The sequence below is a fragment of the Dipodomys merriami genome, unplaced genomic scaffold (assembly GCF_024711535.1).
Source record: "Dipodomys merriami isolate MVZ:Mamm:240054 unplaced genomic scaffold, mDipMer1.0.p SCAF_14, whole genome shotgun sequence".
NCBI classification, from domain to species: Eukaryota; Metazoa; Chordata; class Mammalia; order Rodentia; family Heteromyidae; genus Dipodomys; species Dipodomys merriami.
The window spans coordinates 3,691,015-3,717,156 of record NW_027202715.1 but is presented as its reverse complement, the minus strand read 5'-3'; the positions used below and the strand labels follow the sequence as shown (position 1 = coordinate 3,717,156).

At 36.4% G+C, this 26,142-nt stretch overlaps 1 protein-coding gene across 5 annotated transcripts in view; it reads right to left on the bottom strand.

The window, feature by feature from the left end:
• The window catches only part of Adk (adenosine kinase), a 424,911-nt gene that overhangs the window by 281,416 nt on the left and 117,353 nt on the right, over window positions 1–26,142 (bottom strand). For all 5 annotated transcript variants that reach the window (XM_070020633.1, XM_070020634.1, XM_070020636.1 and 2 more), the window contains one exon: window positions 18,523–18,601. In XM_070020633.1, coding sequence (XP_069876734.1) covers window positions 18,523–18,601 — 79 coding nt within the window. The remainder of the gene's footprint in view (window positions 1–18,522; window positions 18,602–26,142) is intronic.

The following is a 26,142-nucleotide window of genomic DNA, read 5'->3' as shown; positions in this document are numbered from 1 at the left end:
TAAAACAAATACATCTTAGTCAAGGAAGTGACAGAATGGTATATGAGCAAGAAAATAAAGCTTATTTTAATGAGAATGGTGATAATGAAAAGTTTCCATTAATGCAGAAAATTCTGGAAAAAATCTAACTCTCCTTATATCCTTTTCACTTACAAAGAGGATCATTTTGAAAATAAAATCTATTTTATTTCTATTTGTAATTCTGAAAATTCTGTGAAGAGGATTAAAAGTTAATAAAGGAAAAATACTTCATGGAATTTATTTTCATGCAACTAATTTAATGGCTGTTAGGGCTCTGCCTTCCCCTTCCTTCCCACCCCCACCTTCCTTCCTTCCTTCCTTCCTTCCTTCCTTCCTTCCTTCCTTCCTTCCTTCCTTCCTTCCTTCCTCCATTCCTCCCTCCCTCTTTCTTTCTCTCTTCTTTCCTTTTTTCCTTTCTTTCCCCTCTCTCTTCTCTCTCTCTCCATCCCCCCCCCTCCCCTCTCTATCTCGTCCTGAGGCTTGAACAAAGGGCCTGGGCATATCCCTGAGCTTTTTTGCTTAGGGATAGCAGTCTACCACTTGTACTACAGGTCCCACCCATTCTGGCTTTTTGGTGGTTTTTATTGGATGTAAGAGTCTCATGGATTTTCCTGCCTGGGCTTGCATTTGAACACTGATCCTTACATTTCGGTCTCCTAAGTAGCTAAAATTACAGATATGAGCCACCAGTGCCCTTTCTTAAAAGGACTATTTAAAAGCACATATTGTGGAAATAGGACATCAGAATAGAAGCTTCTTCCATGTTACTCCATCAAGAAGAGTTATGGTGACAAAGCACAGAATTTATTCCAAGAGATAAATTTATTCCAAGAGGTGAAAGAGAAAAAGACAGTGGAAAAGCAAAGGAGAAAGAAAGACCAATGTGACATAAAAGTACAAAGCAGCCCACAGCACCAATCCTAGGTAAATGCACTGAGAAGCGTGGGCAGTAAGGAGGTTGATTTGTGAAGAGCACAGGAGCTGGTTGCATCACCATCTGTGCTGAAGAAATGGCTTCATCACCTATGTATCACTGCCAAGACTATGGAAATACAACTGGAAGACCAAATCGATATACGAATTATAATCTAGAAACATAAGAAATAAACAACGTAGATGCTCCTCCAAAAGCTCATAACTCATGAATAACAGAATCAAAAGATACTGAAATGGCAGAAATGCCAAAGAATTCAAACAGCTAATTCAAACAACCAATAAAAGCCAAGTGTGGTGGAATGTATCTGTCATTATAACTATATGAAAATAGTAAGTAGGTTTGCAGTACAGGCATAAATATGATACCCTATTCAAAATGCAAAGACCAAAAAGGGCTAATTGAATGGCTCAAGTGATTCACCTGCTGAGCAAGTGCAAAGCTCTGAGTTCCAACCTCATACCACCAAAACCAAATCAACCAAACAAACCAATTAGAAACAAAATCAATAATGTTAAAGAGTAGTCAAATAAATAGCTAACTGAAGTAATGAAGTTAATTAAAGATCTCAATAAGAAAGTGACCACATGCATAGGAAATTCAGCATAGATAGTGAGAAGGAAGGGGGAGGGGGGAGAACAGAAGATAAGCATGCACCATTAATAGACTCAGTCAGCAGAGGAAAGAAAACTAAATAAAGCTACTATTAGAAAAGCTGCTATAAATATTTCTATAACAGGTTTTCATAGAAACAAATTTCCACTTTTCTATGGAACATACCCAGGAATGTGATTGCTGAGTCATATAAAAGTTTAGTTTTCTAAGAAATGTCACACTGTTTTCCAGAGTACTCGTATCATTTCAAAGTCCTGGGCACTGCCCGTCAGCTCTTCAGCTCAAGGCTAGCACTCTACCACTTGGGCCACAGCACCATTTCCGGCTTTTTCTGTATACGTGATGCTGAGGAATGAAAGACAGGGCCTCATGCGTGCTAGACAAGTGCTCTACCACTGAGCCACCTTCCCAGCCCATCACTTGCACTTGTTATCATCATTACATTTTTATTCCAGCATTAAAAATATTTTATGCTGTATTAGCTATCTTATTTATATTCTATAATCACTTAAGATTTTAAAATAAACAATCTGAAGAGGAAATATATAATAGTATCATCAAATGTGTAGTTAGTCTCTTTTGTAGGAAATTAAATAGTAAGACAATAGGGATAAAGCACAAAAAGTTTAAGAAACTAGATGTATGAATAAAAAGTACAGACAAGCAGAAGCTGAGAAAAGTTAACCTAATGCACTAAGGAAAACCTAAGAGAGGATATAATTAAATATATAAAACATTCTACCACCAATCAATATCAACATGTTCACTTGTGAGTTAGTCTGCCCAGTAGAACACACACATGATTCAAGTCCTATCTAACTTATTGGGCTTGATGTCAAACCAGAATTAGCCAAGTAGACATTTTCTAATTTTATCACCAACAAAAGTTATATAAAATGATTTTTTTTGTTTTGCCACTACATTTTGCAATGACATTCAACTAATAATGTGTAAAATTCAAAACAAACTATGACTGTGTATCTTTTAACTATATAGTTAAGTATATAGTATCTTTTAATCATATAGTTGTTGGTGGTGGTTGTGGTGGTGGTCAGTCGTGGGTCTTGAACTCTGGGCCTGAGCACTGTGCCTTGGCTCTTCAACTCGAGGAGAGCACTGTACCATTTGAGCTACAGCCCCATGGTTTATTGGAGATAAGAGTCTCACAGACATTCCTGCCCAGGCTGGCTTTGAACTGTGATCCTCAGATCTTAGCCTCCTGAGTAGCAAGGATTATATGTGTGAGCCACCGGTGGCAGGCTATCATATTGTTTTTTTCACCAATATCTTTTAATAGCATGAGCCACCGGCACCCGGCTACAATTCCATTTGAATGAAGAAAGTTGGAAAGAACTAAGCTGACAGGTTTGGGCATAGTCAAAAAGCAAAAATAAAAGTAGTAAGACTTAGCTGGGCACTGGTGGCTTATGCCTGTAATACTAGCTAATCAGGAGGCTGAGATCTGAGGATCGCAGTTCAGCCAGTCTGGGCTGGAAAGTCTGTGAGACTCTTATCTCCAATTAACCACCAGAAAACTGGAAGTGGCACTGTGGCCCAAGAGGTAGAGTGCTCTCCTTGAGCTGAAGAGCTGAGGAACAGCAAACAGGTCCAGAGTTCAAGCCCCAGGACCACCACCACCACCACCACCACCACCACCACCACCAACCACAACAACTACAAAGTAATAAGTCTTTAACACTTACTGTGAAGATATAAGAAAAAAGGCTAAGCTGGACAAAGTGTCAGCTAACCACCTGTTCTATATTTCCCCAGCAGAGCTGTGGGGACAATATTACCAAGAAACCCCAATAAAAGAAAGAGCTCGGCAGTTTTCTAAACCTGAGGGTCTGATGTAGGCTAAAGAGGGGAGGGTTAGGAATAAAAAAAGTACTAAATCACAGTGTCTCTAAGTTATCCCTCTTTTCCTAAAATGGTTTTGAGAGAGGCAAGAATGAGGTAGGAATCAGTCACATGGTAAAAGTATTCTTGGGTTCTTGAAGGACAGTCCCTTAGAGACTGTACAAAACTACACACAAAATCTCATTTAGGAAAAGCAGTCTTCCCCCCATAAAGTCTGTCGAGCAAAATAAAACTGTGCAATAGTTTATGATTAGGCCTGACAAATCACACAAAAGATTTGGCCAAAAGTAAGAATCTCCAGTATGAAGCACTGGATAAGGAGAAACAATATCAACAGAAGACATTGTAAGTTAAAATTTTACTTCACCTGAAAGTAGATATCAGTATATTTGCACCCATTCCCTACATTCAAGTCCTATGAGTGCTATGATATGGCTCAGACAGATGTTATGCATGTAGTGGGTTTATGTTGGCAGGTAAGGAACTCTAAACTTGGGGAATTCACCAATTTTATGGTAAGCAGTAACTGAATTTGCTCTTTTCTGGGAAGAGATGTTACTGCATATGTCTCAAGTTTACCAGCTGCATATACAACCTAGAAAAGGGTCCCAGGAAAGATAGCAATAAGAACCTTATAGTTCTGGGAACACAAGCAAAGAGAACTGTCAACAAAAACAGAGTTGCAGTTCTAAAGAGCTGAGGTGGGGGAAGAAGATTATTGTGAATGAAAATGAGGAAGTTAGCCGGGCGCTGGTGGCTCACGCCTGTAATCCTAGCTACTCAGGAGGCTGAGATCTGAGGATCGCGGTTCAAAGCCAGCCCGGGCAGGAGAGACCGTGAGACTCCTATCTCCAATAAACCACCAGAAAACCGGAAGTGGCGCTGTAGCTCAAGTAGTAGAGCGCTCGCCTTGAGCTGAAGAGCTGAGGGACAGCGCCCAGGCCCAGAGTTCAAGCCCCACGACCGACAAAAAAAAAAAAAAAAAAAAAAAGAAAATGAGGAAGTTTTTGTAGTAATGTTAACTATTTTATACTTTACTTCTTTTGATAGTGGTGGCATGACTACACACACACTTACCTTAATTTACCCTACATAAGTGTATAAGGTACACTTCATTTCAAAATAGCACAAAAATTGTTGAAGGAAAAGCATACTTATAACATATTTAACATCCATTATATTCTTTTTTGCACAGGTAACCTAATGTTTGCAGCAATAGATTCAAATTAATTAGTTACACTATTAGGCATAAACACTCTTTCAAACTTATTACATCAGGACTCTCATAATTTCTAAAGCTTTTATTCTGACAAGTTTTAGAGCAAGAATATTTAATTTGTAAGATACAATAACTTAAAAAATAGGATAATTTACCATAAACTCTTACTTTTCTAAGTTTCCAAGAATACATTAACATTTGATAGACAGGTATCCCTTTACCCTTCCAACTGCTAATATTAACTCACGATCAAGATAAATCCTGAAAATTATTTCATTGCCATTGTTCACATTTCTCCTATTGACCACTGATCTAAACACTCATTTTTAGTAGGAAGGTTTTTAATGGAATGGAACATCTGTTTTATGTTACGCGAGAGACAGAAAAATTCTTCCTTTCTGACTGGATTATTAATGTTCATGCCTTCTACAGCATTATACTCTTCATTCGTATCCCCATACTAGCTCTCTAAAATGTAACATACCCCCTGATGTAATATATTTTCTTATTAACTGTACAATAGTATAGATACCATAATTTTAATGTGACATGCTGGTATTTCTTTTTTAAAACCACAAATGTATTTCTTATATTCAATCACAAATTTAAATTTCCTGTATATCATCAGCTCAGCAGGCATTTTTATTTTCAAACAGCTGAAAAGAAATAGATGACTTTGATTTTTTGATATGTCATCTCATTTTTTTTTCTTTTTCTTCCTTTTTTTTTTTTAAATTGTATTTTATTTTATTTGAGAACATACTGTACAGAGGGGCTACAATTACATGGGCAGGATAATGCATACATTTCTTACCAAGCATTGCAGCCTCCTCCTTTGTTTACCCTTCACTTCCCTTCCCCGCCTCCCCCCTCCCCCCACCCAATTTTATCCCCCTCCCCCCACCCAATTATACCCCCCTCCCCCCCCCACACCGACATTGTAAAGCTGGTTTTGACATGACATTTTGTACTTCTCATTGTTGCAACAGGTCCACCTGAATCCTTAAACGACTTGTTTGTCCCTGTCATCTCATTTTTTATAGAATTCTCTCCAACTAACTCAGAATGCAAAACTGAAAAATCACTTGGGTTTTTGTCTGTTTACTACTAAAAAAAAATCTGAGCTTCAAAAACAATATGAATTCCTTCTGCTTAAGGATAGAAATATACTCATAACACACTCAAAATTGTTTAAACTAATAGATTTATTAAACATAAGATAAATAACAATGGCATTCAAACATTGTTTAAATCTAGAAACTTGTTAGAAAATTTTGAGGACTTTTTAAAAGTCCTTAAAATTTAACACATATTCCTTACTTTGTTACTGAGATTGATGTCAAAATAAAGCCAAGGTTATCTCACATTTTATTTCTTTAAAAAAAGACATAATAACTTTTTAAAGGGAGTAACTGAATTTCACATTTCTTCAGGTTTTCTTGAAAAATATCTTATTCATTATAAGCACCTTATGACAAAATTAAGACAAACCACATAAAAATTGAAGTCTTTCAATTAGTTATTCAATTTACTTCCTTTATCTAACTTTAAGAAAAATATATAAGGATAAAACCTGTAGTATTTTTTTACTTTCTGTCAATGTACAAACCATGCGGTGTGTGTGTGTGTGTGTGTGTGTGTGTGTGTGTGTGTTGAAAACATTTCTACAAATAATTATACTAGCTTCAAAAGACAGCAGATGGCAATATATTCTACAGATTTGGAAACTATTCATAAATTTACCTTTTCATAGTTTCACTATCATACAACAGTTCTTTGTGCTGTGCTATTAAAAGATATTGGTGAAAAAACAATTTGATAGCTTGCCACCGGTGGCTCACACCTATAATCCTAGCTACTCAAGAGGCTAAGATCTGAGGATCACAGTTCAAAGCCAGCCTGGGCAGGAATGTCTGTGAGACTCTTATCTCCAATAAACCATGGGGCTGTAGCTCAAATGGTACAGTGCTCTCCTCGAGTTGAAGAGCCAAGGCACAGTGCTCAGGCCCAGAGTTCAAGACCCATGACTGACCACTACCACAACCACCACCACCAACTATATGATTAACTTCATACTTAAAAGATACACAGTCATAGTTTGTTTTGAACTTCACACATTATTAGTTGTATGTCAATGCAAAATGTAGTGGCAAAACAAAAAAAATCATTTTTCATAACTTTTGTTGGTGATAAAATTAGAAAATGTCTACTTGGCTAATTCTGGTTTGACATCAAGCCCAATAAGTTAGGACAATTGAGCCATAGCACCACTTCTGGCTTTTTCTGTTTTTATGTGGTACTGAGGAATCGAACCCAGGGCTTCATGAATCTAGGCAAGCACTCTATCATGAAGCCACATAACCAGCCCCATGAATGTTCTCTTGACAGTGTCTTTCTGGTGACTCACTTCCCTTTATCAGTGTTCCATGAGAAAATAATGTGGAAGCAACATAGTATTAATACTAAGCCATAGAAATACAATATATCACTGCCACATATTTTACTTATTAGAAGGAAATCACTAAGTTTTAATAGTACTTAAGAGCAATTAGTTGCTACCTTTTAAAAAGATACAGAAAATTTGAATACATTGTTTTATAACTAAACTGTGATTATTATATTTTGGAATATATAAAGTGAATAATTTCATAATATTAAGTCATTTAAAATTCAAACTATAATCTATAATTCTGAAACCCAAGCCATAATACTGTGATTCATTCACAGTAGGTAGAAGAGCAATTAAGGAATATATACCTAAAATTAACTTTGTAAGTATCCAGGAATAGTTTTAAACTGGCTTTTCAAATGTAATGTATCAATATGAATCACCTAGTTCACACTCATACATAGCAAGTAAGAAGTCTGCCATGTATTTCTAAATTTAAGCATGATACTCATGAAATGTCTACTCCACTCATTTTCCTTGATTTAGTATATTTATTCGTATTATTTTCCCAAAGATTGTATTTTGTGGTTTTAAGAAACTACATGACACAAAGAAAAACACAAACCAAAATGTTTTTACTCAGAAATATAAAATTTAACACGTTGTGTAAGTACATAAGCTCACAACTTGAAACCTAAAGATGGTTTAAAACGGTTCCTTTAGCCGGGCGCCGGTGGCTCACGCCTGCCTGCAATCCTAGCTACTGAGGAGGCTGAGATCTGAGGATCACGGTTCAAAGCCAGCCTGGGCGGAAATTCCGTGAGACTCTTCAATAAACCACCAGAAAACGGGAAGTGGAGCTGGGGCTCAAGCGGTAGAGCGCTCACCTTGAGCTGAAGAGCTGAGGGACAGCGACCAAGCACAGAGTTCAAGCCCCATGACCAAAAAAAAAAAAAAAAATACTCGGTCTGGGAAGGTGGCTTAGTGGTAGAGCGCTTGCCTTACATGCATGAGGCCCTGGGTTCAATTCCTCAGCACCACCTAAGTAGGAAAAAAAAAAAGGCCGGAAGTGGCACTGTGGCTCAAGTGTTAGAGCACTAGCATGGAGCTGAAGAGCTGAGGGGCAGTGCCCAGGCCCAGAGTTCAGGCCCCAAACCGGACTCCCTCCCCCCAAAAAATAAAAAAATAAAAATAAAAAAACAGATTTAAAACTAATTTAAGGATTAAAACAAAGATTATTCTACATAAAAGTTTTCATAATTAAGGCATATGACACATTTATATAAATGTTTCCAAAAAATACTATCTTTCAGTTTCTTTTTCCCTTTTGTTTGGGGGGGTGGGGGAGATGAAGAGTAGTTTTAGTTATTTTGGTTTTGTTGTTGTTGTTTTTGTTTTTTTGGGTCTGGTTGTGGGGCCTAAACTCTGGGCCTGGGCACTGTCCCTCAGCTCTTCAGCTCAAGGTGAGTGCTCTACCACTTGAGCCACAGTGCTACTTCCGGCCTTTTTTTTTTCTGTTTATGTGGTGCTGAGGAATCGAACCCAGGGCCTCATGTATGCAAGGCAAGCGCTCTACCACTGAGCCACCTTCCCAGCCCTAATTTTAGTTATTTTGGAGATAGGATTTCACACTTATGTACAGGCCAGCCTCAACCATGAATGATCATACTATTTACAATTCTCACATAGATAGAATGGTAGATGCCTACCACCATGCACACCTAGTAGTTAATATAAGGGTTCAGCAACTGTGCTAGGATTGGCCTAAATCATGATCCTCTTGATATCTGCCTCCTAAGTAATTGCAATTACTGCTGTCAGCCACCAACACCATGACAGGCATCCAATATCTTTAAAACTCCTCCTATTTCAAATATTAGTTTTTCTATGTCACGTGTAACAAACTGAGAACATTTAGATTTTTAATATAGGAGTAAGTGGCAAATGTGACATAAAAACAGAAACCTACAATACTCAATAAATATGACATTATCTAGAAAAGAAACACAAAGTAATCTAACCCAAACTACAGACAGTAAATGAGGAAGTTCTTCAATTCACTTTTTTTTTTTTGGTCAGTCATGGGCTTGAACTCTGCACCTGGGCACTGTCCCTCAGCTCTTCAGCTCAAGGCGAGCACTCTACCACTTGAGCCACAGCGCCACTTCCAGCTTTTTCTGATTGTATGGTGCTGAGGAATCGAACGCAGGACCATATACATGCAAAGCAAGCACTCTACCACTGAGCCACCTTCCCAGTCCTTCAATTCACTTCTGGCAGCCTCCACTACAGAGTTTCTCAGGGGACAAGAAACACCCAATCATGTAAACAGACTTCTTTGTTTGAAATATGTGCTGTATAACTGCTAATTTTTATATAGGGATTTATGAGAAGAACAAAATTTCTGCTTTATTATCAGGTGATCAGTGATTAGTACACCAAGGCAGGCATATGAAAACCAAGCCAGACTGGGCTTTACACAGTAACTTACACAGAGGTTTTAGCCCTGAAGTATATACTAATAATCCTACACAGGAATATTTAAATGTTATATTTATGTTATTATATTTATGTGTTATATTTATATAGTTAAATTATGTTATATTATCTTGAAAGTATCATTAGTAAGATGAGATTGCTGACTACTAATGGAGTGATATTACAAAATACAAGGTAAATTTGGCTAAATGGAATAAACCAAAAGAAACCCTCTAAGATGGAAAAGGAAGATAAGAAATGGATGCAGTGTTCCTGAGCTTTAGGTTATACATAAGTGCATTGCACTAAGAAACAAACCTTTTTGCTTACTTTCTCACAATTTGGACCTGAGCATCACACCAAGCAATAGAAACTATGGAGTAATATTTCATTAGATAATTCATGATTCTAGACTGAAAAATTTTTAGCTTTTTGTTACTGTAACCAGTTTACATTTATGAAATATGAGAGCAATTTCCTAACATTTAAGATAAACTAAATATTTTAACTATTCACAATTTATATGGTCATTTATAATTTTTATTTGTAAGCTGCCATACAAAAACCTAATCAGTAAAGTCTATATAAGGCAAAAAACAAAAATATGCTGCTCATGAGGGACACAACAAAATGATAGGATCTGAGAGGCTGAAAGTAGAAGAATAGAAAATACAATCAGTACAAACTCAAACCAGAAGATGAATAACTATGCTTTTACCAGGAGCAAGTGACATTATGTCACAAAGTATCACTAAAGAGAAAGAGAAATGTAGGACATATAAAAAATTTCTATTCATAGGGATCCGGGATAAGCCTCAAAATCCAGAAAGCAAACACAGAACTAAAAAAAGAACTAAAAACAAAACAGAAAATATAAAATCATAGAGATTTTAAAAAGATGTGCCCATTTCTCTCACAGTATCTGTGAGCGTACACACAAAATCTATGAGGATATATAAATTCTGAAAAGGTGATGAGCCTGTGGAGTCTACATTTCAAGAAAAATAAACCTGAAAGTAGAAGGGGACTATTTGGGAAGCAAAAGAGGAACACTGGGAAGGTGGAAGAAAAATAAAACTACTTAGAAAATTTAGAATTGAAAAGTCACTTGCAGGCCAGAAGCAGTGGTGAACATCTCTGGATTATGTGATTCTATAGGCTTTACACTTTTGATCATCCCTGAGCTACATAAGTCTGTAAGATGTACATTATAAATATCAAATTTTGTCCACACATCAGCAAATGAAATTTAGCCTAGTAAAGGGACACTGGAAACCTGTAATGGTGGCACACACCTATATCCAGGTACTTGGGACACAGACACAGCAGAATCAAGAATTTAAAGCCAGTTTGACATTCACGGTGAGACTGTCTGATTGGCTTCAGTGGGCACATAGATTTCTGGTCTGAGTTTATCTTTAAGTTAGTGATAACATCTTTCCATTTCACTCATTAATTATGAATTAAAGTCTTTGACAGTTGTTTATTTTATACACGAGAGCCTTGATTTTATCCTGTTTTGAAAATTATTCTGTAAAAGGACTATGACTATTATTATTTTTCAAAAACGGAAACTGAAACTTGAAAAGTGCTTTGTCCACATGTACATTTGCCCTGCTTGCATTAACACTACTGTACAACCTTTTAGTTTCCAATTATGCTAAATTATTCCTTATACTTCTTACTTTTTATCTCATGTAACTCATTAGCAAAAGAACCATACAATAATATTTTAAAATTTTTGTTTAAAAATATAGTTACACATTTTAAAATTCATCTTAATTCTTTATTGGTTGACTGATTTATTAATTGCTTGACTGCTTGCTTGAGAATTAAATTCAGTATATCCTGCTTGCTAGGCAATCACTCTGCCACCTGTGTCATACGAGCCCCACCTCTATATAGTGGGGATTTTCAGATAGCATTTTTCCCCTTAAGCTGGAACCATCCTAGGTTGTGATCCTTCTTGTTACTCCCTATGTCAATGACAATGACAGGAATGTACCTCTGTGACCAACCTTGTTTCTGCCATAGATGGGATAAGCCCCCATCACTGTTTCCAGCTATTCATTCAGATAAAGATTCATGTCTAGGCTAGTCTCAAACCATTATCTCCCAATCTCCACCTCCCAATAGCTAGGAGCTACATTTTCAAATTTAATTAACAAAGAACGTCCTTGTCTAATCAATTAACAAATGAAGACTTTGATCAGAAAAAAAATCTGATTTAATTTTCAATTCAAATAAATCAATGTATAATTCCCTAGGAAGAAATGTTTCTGAATTCTAACTTTAAAATGAAATAAAAAGGAATAGGTGGGGCTGGGTAGGTGGCTCAGTGGTAGAGCGCTTGCCTTGCATGCATTAGGCCCTGGGTTCGATTCCCCAGCACCACATAAGCAAAAAGAAAAAAAGCCGGAAGTGGCGCCGTGGCTCAAGTGGTAGAGCGCTAGCCTTGAGCTGAAGAGCCGAGGGACAGCGCCCAGGCCCAGAGTTCAGGCCCCATGACCGGACCCCCCCCCAAAAAAAAGAAGGAATAGGTATAAAAATGAACTCCAGAAAATGGAAACGAAGTTTCATTGTTGTTGTTTTTGTTTTCTTTTTGTCTTGTTTGTTTCTCTGTCTTTGAGAGGGTAAGGAGGACACAGAAATGGAGGGACAAAGAGTAAACAAATGCAGCAGTGGTACCCACTAGACATTATGTTGAAAATGAACCATACAACTCTTAAATAAGGACAAAAGGGAAACACTAGGAGAAAGCAAGGGGTGACAACCTGTTTGACAAAAAATGTATTCTTTACCTGATTTATGTAATTGTAAACCCTGTATACATGACTTTTATAATAACAATAAAAAAGTTTGTAATTAAGAAAAAATAATAGGATCTTGGGGAAAATTTTAATCTCTTGATATTATAAGGTTTAGTCTTTTTCAGTATTCATGACTAAAGTCCTGTTTGTTTCTGCAGAAAGAGGTCTGAGGTTGAGGATCAAGTTGTGGAGGTCTTGCTTAGCGAAGCAAGCCATATTCAAACTCCAATACCCTACTCCCGCACAAAAAAGATGCAATCTCAAGCAAACTATTCACATTTAATGTCATACACTGGGTCATTGTACTACATTAAGGGATATATATGTATATATTTATACCACACAATGTTATAGTATAAACATTGTTGAAAAAGAACTTAATGGATGTTTTTACTACTAGTAATAAAATAACTTTTTAATATAAGATAAAATATAAAGAACAAAATAAAATTAGGTTGGAGGTAAAACTCAAGTAGAAGAGAACCCATCTAGCAAATACAAGGCCATACATTCAAACTGCCATGTTATGGAAGTGAGGGAAGGAGGGAATGAAAGGAAAGAAAGAAAAATGTAGAGGACACTAAAGACAAAAAACAAAAAAGGAGAGGGCTGGGAAGGTGGCTCAGTGGTAGAGGGCTTGCCTTGCATTCATGAGGCCCTGGGTTCGATTCCTCAGCACCACATAAGCAGAAAGAAAAAAGCCGGAAGTGATGCTATGGCTCAAGTGGTAGCGCACTAGCCTTGAGCTGAAGAGCTGAGGGACAGTGCCCAGGCCCAGAGTTCAGGCCCCACGACCGGACACCCTCCCCCCCCCAAAAAAGGCAGAGGAAAGAAGGGATAAAAACATGAAAAAAACAGACCTATTTTACATTAAGTAATCTGACACAGATGAAAGAAATTCACAAATGCACCAACAATATAAATCTGGGCAACAAAACTCAAAATTTTACAACATAATTCAAGAGGGACAAAGATCACTAAAGATAGGAGGTAGTCATTCATACTAAAACTTTATAAACTACAAGGAGAAATCAAAATTTAGGATTTTTTATTCAGTAGAATCAATGTTATGTAACATTATTCATTAATCTTAAAAACCACAGTAACTAGAACCTACTTTTTATTGACAGAAAGGTTTGACAAGACTGTGTTGTATCACCATCTGCCATAACCTGCTGGGATATTTATAAATACCAATGTGCTACTGACATTTCTACAACTATTCCAGGTGTAATTCATTAGAACAGAGCCTTCTCTTAGATCATTCAGATGCTATTTCTTCTTTTATAATCTAAGTAGTCTAGACTGCTCCTAGATTTACAGGTATATATCTCTTAAAAAGCTTTTTAAATCCCTAGGTCAGAAAGGTCACAAAAGGGATTATCAGAAATATAATTTCTACTTCTAAATTTAACTTCTACACAGTATTACTCGTTTGGAAATGCTAAATAGTTTTTGAAATGTTAGCTTTATAAGTTTTGGTTCAATGCTATTCTAGCTTACTTAAACCATTTCTGAATTTTAAGGTACCAAGGACTGAAGTTGCTACTATGTGAAATATGCTACTACGTGAGCCAAAAACTTATTAAGGAAAAAACAAAAACTGGTTAAAATTTCACTATACATTAAAGACTATGGAGGATTGTCTAAGAAAGTTAAGAAATGAAGACTGAAAAATCAGTGACTAAATGCAAGATGAAGAATTATATGAGTGAAAAAGGGATCTAATAATTCAAGAGATAAACCTCAGTCTTTAATGTTGGAGAAATAAAATTCAAATCCATTATTAGTGGTGATAAATATTTGATTAAGGAAGAAAATCTGGAGGCCAGGCATGTGACTTGCACCTGTAATTCTAGTTACTCAGAAGTCTGAGATCTGAGAGTCAGAGTTAGAAGCCAGTGTGGGCAGGAAAGTAGATTCGATTCTTTCCTCAAAGTGGTGGAGCTTTGAGCAAAAAAGCTAAGAGACAATACCTAGGCCCAATACTTACCAAAAAAAATCCAAAAAAACAAAAACAAACAAAAAAAAACGAACCGGGGGGCTGAGAAGATGGCTCAGTGGTAGAGCACTTGCCTTGCATGCCTGATGCCGTGGGTTCGATTCCTCAGCACCACATAAGCAAAAAGAAAAAAGCCGGAAGTGGCGCTGTGGCTCAAAGTGGTAGAGTGCTAGCCTTGAGCTGAAGAGCTGAGGGACAGCGCCCAGGCCCAGAGTTCAGGCCCCACGACCGGACCCCCCCCCAAAAAAAAAAACAACAAAAAAAATGAACCCCCCCAAAAAAACTCTGGGCTTGGAGATATTGATCAAGTGGTATAACCCCTGTCTATCAAGTGCATGAAACTGAGCTTAAACCCACATACTGCCAAAATGGAAAGAAGGAAAGAGAGGAAGAGAAGGAGGGAAGAAAGAAGAAGAAAGAGTTCAGTACTTGCAGCTCAAAGTTGGAGATCGGGAAGATTTTGTTTCAAGGCTAGTCTAATAAAAAGTTCACAAGACCTATCTCAATCAATAGCCAAGCACACTGGGGATACACATCTTGGCTATGTAGGAGGCTGACATCAAAAGGATCATAGTTGTATAGTTCTAGGAGACAATTCTTTGTGAAACCAAACTTCAACTCAAAAAGCAGGGCATAGTGATATACCTTTTTCATCTCAGGTATGGTGAAAGGGTAAATAGGAAGATTACATTCCAAGCTGGCTTGGGAAAAAAGCTAGACCCTATCTCACAAATAACCAGAGGAAAAGGGCTGTGACATGAAACATTTGATAGAGTTGGCCTAGCAAGTTCAAGGCTGTAAGATCGAATCAAGTACTATCAAAAAATAAAGGAAGGAAAGGAGATAGGGAGGGCAGGAGGAAGAGAGGGAGAAGAAAGGGAGAAAGGGAAGGAAAGAAGGGACTACTAGAAAGGGAAAAAAAGAGTCAAAATAACATACTATCAAAACTCTAGACTAGGAAGGTGGCTCAGTGGTAGAGTGCTTGCTTCGCATGAATGAGGCCCTGGGTTCAATTCCTCAGCACCACATAAAAAGAAAAAGCCAGAAGTGGCGATGTGACTCAAGTGGTAGAGCACTAGCTTTGAGCTGAAGAGCTGAGGGACAGCAACCAGGCCCAGAGTTCAAGTCCTACAGCCAACAACAACAAAAAAAAAAAACCCAAAACACCAAACACCCCAAAATGTTGAACAAATGTAGAGATAGACATTTAGCAGGATAATCAAGTGAATGATGACATAATAGTGGATCTTAATCCAATTAGATACACAGAAAGACTCAGGGAATGCACATGCACAGAGAATCAACTATGTGAACATCAGTAAGAAAGTGGCCATCTGTAGGCCAAGATAAGAGGCTTCCCAAGAAATTGAAGCAGCTGACACTATTCCTGGACTTCATTTCTAGTTTCCAGAATTGTAATAAAATACATCTGGTTTCTTTTTTTCTTCATATCTGTTGTTCAAGACCTATGTCTCTAGTATGTTGTTATGACAGCCCTAGCAAACTAGTGCAGAATTTATTTATAATTATATTACTCTACATTATTTACTTGTTATATAAATGCTATTATTTAGTTAAAGAACAGGACTAGCTATTAGTGGAAATAAGTAGTAATAGAATAAAAGAAACCAGTATGTGTGAGAAAATAAAATAATGTTTATGTTTCTTTCATTAAAATAAACACTGCAACTTATATTAACATTTCTTAACTCTTTATTTGATAATTATATTTTAAGGATCATATTAGATATTTTTAAAATAAATTGAAATATTTTAAGAGCATAAGTATGGTTGATTGTGCTATATAGATTTTAGAAGTATTTAATTTTTAAAATTCCTCCTCCCCTGCTTTCTGTTTTCATTTTTTTCTTTAGTACTGGGTAGGAACTGAACTCAGTGCTTGGAACTTGCTGGAGAAGTACTCTAACATCTACCCAACTAAAGTGTTTCTGTTTTATACTGTTTCCTTTCCAATAATAATTATCTGACTAGAACCATTTGGTTATTCTTCTCTTACATGTGGTAAAAGTCAATGTAATCAAAAGTAAAACAACAATTTGTGGGCTGGGAAGGTGGCTCAGTGGTAGAGCGCTTGCCTTGCACGCATGAGGCCCTGGGTTCGATTCCTCAGCACCACAAAAGCAAAAAGAAAAAAGCTGGAAGTGGCCCTGTGGCTCAAGTGGTAGAGCACTAGCCTTGAGCTGAAGAGCTGAGGGACAGCACCCAGGCCCAGAGTTCAGGCCCCATGACCGGACCCAAAACAAAAAAACAAAAAAAAACCCACAACAATTTGTAATTGTGATATATCAACTTCACATTGTTGGTATCAGGCCATTATGATATTAAACTAAATATTCTCTGGTTGAAAGCATATAACCAGGGAATACAGAAGATTCTACTTAATAGCATCACTGCTGCTTAGGAACATTTTGGAAGTTGTTTTTAGCTCTAAAAGCCATCCGTGTAACTTTGTGCCTTTTTCTTATTTTGACTATATGAATTATGTTCTTTGTGTTTAAAAACTGATTATATAAGTTTATTCATACTTAAAATGTCCATCATTTAATAACAGTGGACATCATCCTAAGTTAAACTTACTTTTATCACAGAAACGATTTTAAAACACAAAGGTAATGAAAATTTGTGATGCCAACAAGTAGATTGCAAACAAATTATAGTCTAATTAAAAGAACTGAGAAAATTCTTTATGACTTTTCTTGGCTTTTGAAGCAGTCTTCTGGCATAAAAATGAAGATGATGTTGTTGTATATCTTCTAGCTTCTTCACAGCCTCTTCAAATATTATCAAATACTTGGGAAGAAACAGCATGTAAATCTCTACTTTTTATTGTAATCCCATTAGAATCCTCATTGTATTAAGTAGAGAATATCTTTCTTTTGCTCCAAGTTTTGATAATATTTTGTTGCAAGGAATTTTTATACAGCAATAATGATAATCATCTCTTAGTAATATACCCAACCAAGGCAATATTTTTCTTTCCAGAAAAAAAATTCACCTTAAATGACTGTACATTTGATAAAAACTGGAAATTGACCAAAAAATGTTTATTCTGAAAGCATCAATATTACAAGCAAATAAATCAACCCCCCTTTTAGTAGTGTTATATGCAAGGTATGCAGGTTCCTTAACAAATAAAGTCACTTTTTTACATTAGTAGGAAGTGTAGACAAAACAGAATTTGTGAAAATTTGTTTCTCTACTGTCTGTCAAATACATATTTATTGGACATATAGGCCCATGGTTTTGTTAAAATTTTCAAGATTCAACAAATTAAAATACCTAGGTGCTTTGGAAAAATCTTTCTTCATTTGAGTCCATTATTTGATATTTATGTTTAATTACTGGTAATATATTACGGATTGGATTCTATATTATAAAGTCTACATTTACTATCAAAAAATTCCCATTGGTTTTTCCACAGGAGAACCTTCTGTGAAAGTTCTGATTCATGAAATGTAATTTCATGTAATAATTTATATGTAACTTAGTTTCATAGAGCAATCAAAGGCACAATATAAGGCTGCTATATGTTCATTTGTGATATGACTAAGCTAATAAGGAGATAATTATTTACAATAAAAACTTTTGGGAGAAAAAGTAAACAACCATTGACATACAATGAGTAAACATTTCTAATTTATGAATAATTTATAAGATAATTTATAAGCTAATAATATATGAAGAATTTCTACAAAATAACATGTAAAAATTATAAAATAAGTAAATGAATACAGGAAATAAAGAAATGTAAATTATCTTCTTAAAAGGTACTGAAGGGCTGGGAAGGTGGCTCAGTGGTAGAGTGCTTGTATTGCATGCATTAGGCCCTGGGCTCGATTCCTCAGTACCACATAAGCAGAAAAAGGCAGAAGTGGCGCTGTGACTCAAGTGGTAGAGCGCCAGCCTTGAGCTGAAGAGCTGAGGGACAGCAGCCAGGCCGAGTTCAGGCCCACAACCGACAAAAAGAAAAAGAAAGATACTGAAGCTTAATAATGATGAATTAAAATAATTTTTGTTTACTAGATAGCTAATGACTTAATTCCCAATCCGAAATGAAAAAACATTTTCCTACAGCAATAAAATGCAGATTGAAACAATTACATTTATAAAATTAATACAAGTTTAGAATCATTTTAAATCTTTTTCTCTTTAATTTTAAAAATATTAACCAACCTGAGCCACTTTAATTGAATTCTGGGTAGAGCCACCAGCATGATATTCAACTTGGAATTTTTTTACAAGTTCGTCAAACCTGTAAGAAAATCACAGTATTAAAAAAACTAAGTTAGTTTTGGACTGTTGTCACAATGCAAGTCGTTTTTCTAATTAGAAGCACATAAAATATAGTTGGTAGAACTTTTAGTTTATATAATTATGATAAAAGAATTAAAGTACTATATAACTAGTGTGCTAACTGTCCATATTAATTTTTTCTATAAATGAACAATAAGAATTTAAGCTATGAACAATTACATTAAACAAGGTCCTATGTGGCAAATTGGTTACTCAAAATCAGAACAGCAATGTCAAAATTACATTTACCAGCAAACATACTGAAACCAGTGTCTTCTTTCTCATTTCAAGTAACTACGTTTTCTACAGAAAACTGCGGCTTATTATTGTAATGCTCAAAATCAGTGTAAGAAGCATTAAAATAATAACCCCATGCTTGAAGACAAATGATGAAGTACATATATACTTCCTCTTCCCCATCCTACTAAATATCAAAAATTACATTTTATACATATTAAAAGTGAACGAAAGTAAAGAACTTTGCAAAATAAGCATAGTAATACATAATACATTCTAATTTAATAAAACCAGCCAATAAAACAATTTGAAACACTATGTAAAATAACCAGAGTAGGAGCTCATCAACTTCCACTTTACTGGAAGTTGCTGAATACCCCCTTTTTACAACAACCCTTTTCTCTCTCTCTCCTCTTTTCTCCCATCCCCCTTTATTCAATTCTTTCTTTTTTCTTCCTTCCTATTTTTATTCTAATAGCTTCAAAACATAATTTACGAACCATATAATTCATCCACTTAAAAAGTATGTAACAGGGGATGGGAAGGTGGCTCAGTGGGAGAGTACATGCATGAGGCCCTGGGTTCGATTCCTCAGCACCACATAAGCAGAAAAAGCTGGAAGTGGCACTGTGGCTAAAGTGGTAGAGTGCTAGCCTTGAGCTGAAGAGCTGAGGGACAGCACCCAGGCCGAGTTCAGGCCCCACAACCAAAAAAAAAAAGTATGTAATGCAATTGTTTTAAGTATATTTATAGTTGAAGTTTAGAACAAAACACAGAACCCAAGCTGGCAAGGGTGGCTTATGCCAGTAATCCTAGATATTCAGTTCAGGAGGCTGAGATTTAAGGATGGTGGTTCAAAGCAAACCTAAGCAGACAATTCTGGGACTGTTGTTATGCGTGAACCAGCAAATAAGCTAAACTAGAAGCATGGCTCAAATGGTATCAACTAGCTAGGAGCAAAATACCTAAGCAAGAGATCAAATCCTTGAGTTCAAATCCTAGTACTGACCCTAAAAGGGGGAAAAAAGCATTGTACCATAATACACAGGCAAACACATTAAATTGAAATTCCCTGTACAACTATGTGAAAAAGAAAAAAAATTAAGGCTTAAAGCTGGGCATGGTAGCACAGACACATAACAGCATACTATGAAACTGAGGTAGAGTATCTCAAGTCTGGACTGCCTAGCATGTCCTAGGAAAAATTGAACCCTGGCAAGATACTATCTTAAAAATAAGAAAAAAAAGTCTCAGGAAAAGTGACAAATAAACAATGAAGAAAAAACTTACGATACACAAATGGTGAAAAGTGATGACCCCCACTTATTAGTAGTCAAACTCATAAAAAGAGAGCAGTTTCATCTAAAAATTATAATGTTCAGGATATCCAGGGATGTGAGAAAGGTGACACAATTACACATTATCAGTGAGGGAAGTCTTTTAAAACATAATTTGACAATATTTACCACAAGTCACATTGCTTATATCTTATTATTGTAAACTTCTATTTTGGGAACATGACCCTAGAAAGCAATCCAAATGATAAGAACTGTTACATGAATATTGTTCATACTATCAGAAAATGTAATAAAAATTTGTAACAATATAAATATCCCCTAAAAATAATTAAGCAGGCTAGGAATGTGACTTAGTGGTAGAATGCACGCATAGCCTGCATGAAGCCCTGGCTTTGATTCCTCCATACCACATAAACAGAAAAGGCCAGAAGTAGCACTGTAGCTCAAGTGGTAGAGTGTCAGCCTCCAGCAAAAGAAGCTCAGGGACTGTGCTCAGGCCCTGATTTGAAGCCCAGGACTGGCCAAAAAGTAATAATTAAGTAAATTAAGGTTATTATCACTGTAATATAAGTTTTTAATATTACAAGTACTTACACATATTATTATATGAAAAATGACAACTGACCAATAGGTTAAAATGTATTAAAATGATACTAAAAACAAGAATAAAATCAAAACAAAAATGCACACCATAAGTATTTCTTCTAGTTCATGAAATCTAAACTATATGACATGTCATGTATTTAAATATTAATACAATTATCAGAACAACTGTCAATATGAATTGGATTTATGCTTTACATAACAAGAAAAATAATTAGAAAGGTAATACATGAACATACAATGATGCTTTCACATTTCCTACAGTTTGATCATGTTTATATTCATTTTATAATAAAAGCATTTTTTATTAAAAAACACAAAATTCGTATCACTGAAATGTAAATCAGAATTTCCGTTACTGGAGAAAAGTAAAAAAAAACAACTTTCTAAGATGGTTTTAATACATGTTTCATCAGGGTACAGAGGAACTTTAATCTGAAAAATGCTTTCCATTCTCATATCACATATTATGAAATACTTTCATATAAACTTGTATCTTGGATCTTTGTTTTTTTTTTTTTTTTTTTTGGGGGGGGTCCGGTCATGGGGCCTGAACTCTGGGCCTGGGCGCTGTCCTTCAGCTCTTCAGCTCAAGGCTAGCGCTCTACCACTTGAGCCACAGCACCACTTCCGGCTTTTTTCTTTTTTTGCTTATATGGTGCTGAGGAATCAAACCCAGGGCCTCAGGCATGCAAGGCAAGCGCTCTACCCCTGAGCCATCTTCCCAGCCCCGGATCTTTGTTGTTTTTGCAGGGAAAAAAGTATGTAGTATAAGGAAGTACAAAAACAGTGAAAGATTAGTCAACAATGTAGGAAAAAAAGGTCATCACTAAACACTTACCTTTCAGATCTGGTTTAGTATTAAATCTCTAGAGATATACCAGGTGACTATGGTACTATATACAAGAAAAGGTATGAACTGATTTAATAAAAATTTAAATTCTACTGAAAAACAGAACTGACTTCTTGTGAAAATTATAATGTTGATGGATCATCAACACGTCACTGGCTACAGCAAAGAGCTAGCTGGGCAGTGACTAAATGACCAAAGTAAACACAGGAGAGCAAATAGAATAGGCATAGAAAAAAGGCTTTTTGACATTGAAATCTAGACACAAGTATTAACAAAAAATGCAATATGGTATATTAAAGAGACTCACCTTTTCAAAAGTATTAATCATTATACTATGACATTACAGGAAGGTTATATGAAGGTTACTCAGAAAATTAATAAAAGATAATTATGATGCTACAGTGAAGACATAGTAACTTGTTGATTGTCATATAAATAAATTTGTCATTTTATAAAATTTCCAAATAATTTCCACTTCTGTAAAATCTAAGTGTAGAACAGTAAAATGATCTTCATGTAAGCTGTGAGAAGTTGTATAATAGAAATACAACCACAGGATAAAAGACAGTATATACATATCTATGTATGTATTAATGTATGTAATATGAATGAATGAATGAATGTAATCCTATGCTAATACAATTGGAGTCATGCTTCAAGTGTTGTAATGGTTACCTAGCATGTACCAGGCCCTGAACTCAATTCCCAGTATTACAGGGGTGGGAGGGCAAAGAGAGCTGGACTTCCTATTCAGGAGGCTGAGATCTGGAGTACTGATGTTTAGGGCCATCTACAGCAGAAAAGTTCAGAAATGCTGATACAAATACAGAAATTCACTCTATCTTATAAAACAATCACAGGATTCCACTGACATTGCGATCCAAGAATGATCAGAATGAGAATGGAAATTTTATACAATATTCTGAGGATGCAATACAATACAGTACAATTGATAAGGTTAAAAAAATTTAATTTGGGGGCTGGGAAGGTGGCTCAGTGGTAGAGCGCTTCTCTTGCATGCATGAGGCCCTGGGTTCGATTCCTCAGCACCACATAAGCAGGAAAAAAAAAAGCCTGAAGTGGCATTGTGGCTCAAGTGGTAGAGCGCTAGCCTTGAGGTGAAGAGCTGAGGGACAGTGCCCAGGCCCAGAGATCAGGCCCACAACTGGACCCCCCCCCCAAAAAAAAATTTAACTTGGGCCGGGTGTCACTCACACTCTTCATCATTCCTTATGAGTATCAACTGTGGCATCAGGTTGTTTGAAAAACTTGTGGGAGCCGTTGGTGGCTCATGCCTATTATAATCACAGCTACTCAAGAAGCTGAGATCCGAGAATTGCAGTTCAAATCCAGCCCGGGCAATAAAGTCCGTAAGACTCTAATCTCCAATTAACCACTAGAAAATTGGAAGTGGTGCTGTAACTCAAGTGGTAGAGCACCTTGAGCTAAAGAGCTGAAGGACAGCACCACGGTCCAGAGTTCAAGCCCCACAACTGACCAAAAGATTACACAGTAGTACCACATAAACAGAAGCCAGAAATGGTACTGTGGCTCAAATGATAAGAGTGGTAGCTTTGAGCAAGGGACGCATTCATGCCCCAGAACTGGTTTAAAAAAAAAAAAAGATGGTAATAATTTGGAGCATTTTAATCTTTTTTTTGGGGGGGGGGAGGGGCTGGTCCTGGGGCTTGAACTCTGGGCCTGGGCACTGTCCCTGAGCTCTTTTTGCTCAAGGCTGACACTCTATCACTTGAGCCACAGTGCCATTTTTGGCTTTTTCTGTGATTAGTTGATGATAATAAGAGTTTCATGGACTTTCCTTCTTAAGTTGGTTTCCAACTGTGATCCCCAGATCTCAGCTTCCTGTGTAGCTAGGGTAACAGGTGTGAGCCATATCAGCACTCAGCCTAAATTTTTAATTTTTACTGAAATTTAGTCTAATAAATGGCTCCACAAATACCTTTTTAAATTTTAAATTACCGTACCAATGATGTAAGTTGACAAGACAATTGACAAAGCTATATAAATGTAAGGAAGGTAATGAAAAATTTAGAAATATTTTCTATTTTTACATTCCTAAAAAGAATACAGTAGACCAAGGTATTTTTCGCACTACATAAAATTGATTCCGGGCAACCTAACAACCTATTTTACATTGAATATTCTATAGTAAGTGTCAGTTACTTAATTATTGACATAAAATAGACCAATTATTTAAAAATACATTATAGAATTTTTTTCTTATTTATGAAGATGATTAACCGTGAAAAGGTCCCATGTATGCCAGATAAACATGGTGCCTAGCTATTGAAGGAGGCATAGATATGGGGAGACACAATTCAAAGCCAGTCTAAAGAAACAAATTCTGGAAACTACTATTTCTGGTTGACCAGTAAAAGTCAGACTTAAGGGATAACTCAAGTGGAAGAGGGCCAGTCTTAAGCAAAAAAAAAAAAAAAAGCCAAGTTGATGAACTGAAATAAATTGAGATATTGAAATAAATAAATGTGTATATATGTGTGTATATATGTAAATACATATATATGTACGTATATATTCTTAATATGTCCTGTCTCCAACCAGTGTGTGTGTGTTTGTGTGTATGTGTGTGTGTGTAGTGGTGGTGGTGGTGGTGGTTATGGTACTTGGAAGTGGAATACCGGAATTTGTTCTTGCTGGGCAATGCAGCCCTAATTGTCTTTATTTTTAGAATAAGGTCTTGATCATATACCTGGTCCATTCAAGACTGCAATCTTCCTATTTACATTTTCCACATAGTTAGAATGACAGGTGCCACTACAAACAGCTATTGATGGGGATGGGGTCTTGTATTTATGACCAAGCTGTTTTTAAACTTCAAGTCTTCCGATCTTTACCTCTGGAATAACTAGGATTACAGAAATAAGCCACAAACACCTAGCCTCACAGAATAATCTATTTGAACGCTATACAAAACTCTATTTGTACCCTTCTTTTGAGAAGACTGAGGAAATCTGACTTCATTTATTACTAAAATGAATGACTTTTTGATTTTAAGTGGCAGATTTAGAACTGGGAGCTCCATCCAATAACAAAAAATATATTAAAATAATACAAAACAAAAAAGAATGCTTAGGACACAATTTTTTTTTTGACCATCAACAAAGTAGAAATTTACTGTTATCTCATGTAAACACGGTCTGAAGGTAGGCTTTCTGGAAGATCCATGGTTATCAAGGACTTAGACTCTTCCAAATTCACTGCTCTGTGACATCCATCACTTTGTAGTCCTTGAAGGCTGCTGCAGTTTCAGCCATCATATCTTTTTTTTGATATGTATATTTCTTTTCTTTTGCATAGCATCAGCTGTCCCCTTTTTCCCACTTGTTCCCTCACTCCCATCGCTGCCATTGTGTTGCTTAGTTCATTTTGGTCAATGTAGGATACAATATCTAGAGATATGAAATTTAAAAAAATTTTTTTTGGTTGGTCAGGGGACCTGAACTCTGGGCCTGGGTGCCGTCCCTCAGCTCTTCAGCTCAAGGCTACCACTCTACCACTTGAACCATAGTGCCACTTCCAGCTTTTCTTGCTTATGTGGTGCTGAGGAATCAAACCCAGGGCCTCATGCATGCAAGGCAAGCATACTAACACTGAGCCACCCTCCCAGCCCTGAAATTAAATATTTTTTTAAAAATTAAAATAATTTTAAGTGGTACCTTAAATATTCTTGGGATATAAATAAATATTTCAGAAAAAGAGAATGATAAAGATGATAAAAGGTGAAAGAAAAAATTAAAGAACAGAAAAAGCTCTTTAACACATATTTCTACTAATCTGTAACAAAACAAACACTACTTGAAATAAGAGTTTATAATCATATTCAATAATGTAGCGTCAATGGAAATCAAGTTTGGAAACCAGTGTAAGCAAAAAAGTCAGCAAAGCATCAATCTCAATCAATAAGGCTGTTAGGAGTATGTGTATCTGTTATCTCAGCTTTACAGAATGTGAAATAGGAGGTAGACCCATGCATAAATGCAACAGCATATTTAAAAAGTCAGGGTCTGGTGACTCATTCCTGTAATCCTAGCTAGTTAAGAGACTGAGATCTGAGCATCACAGTTGGAATCCAGTCCAGGCAGGAAAATCTTTAAGAGTCTTTTCTCCAATTAAACACCAAAAAGTCATAAATGAAGCTGAGCTGCAGCTTAAGTGGTAGATCACAAGTTTTGTGCACCTAGTCCAGTGCCCAGGCACACAGAATCAGAGCGTGCTCGTGTTCATGCTCCTGCTCCTGCTCGTGCTCTCCCTCTCTGTCTCTCTCTCTCTCTGTCTGTCTCTCTCTCTGTCTCTCTCTCTGTCTCTCTCTCTCTCTCTCTCTGTCTCTCTCTGTCTCTGTCTCTGTCACACACACACACACACACACACACACACACACACACACACACACACACACACACACACACACACACACACACACACACACACACACACACACACACACACACACACACACACACACACACA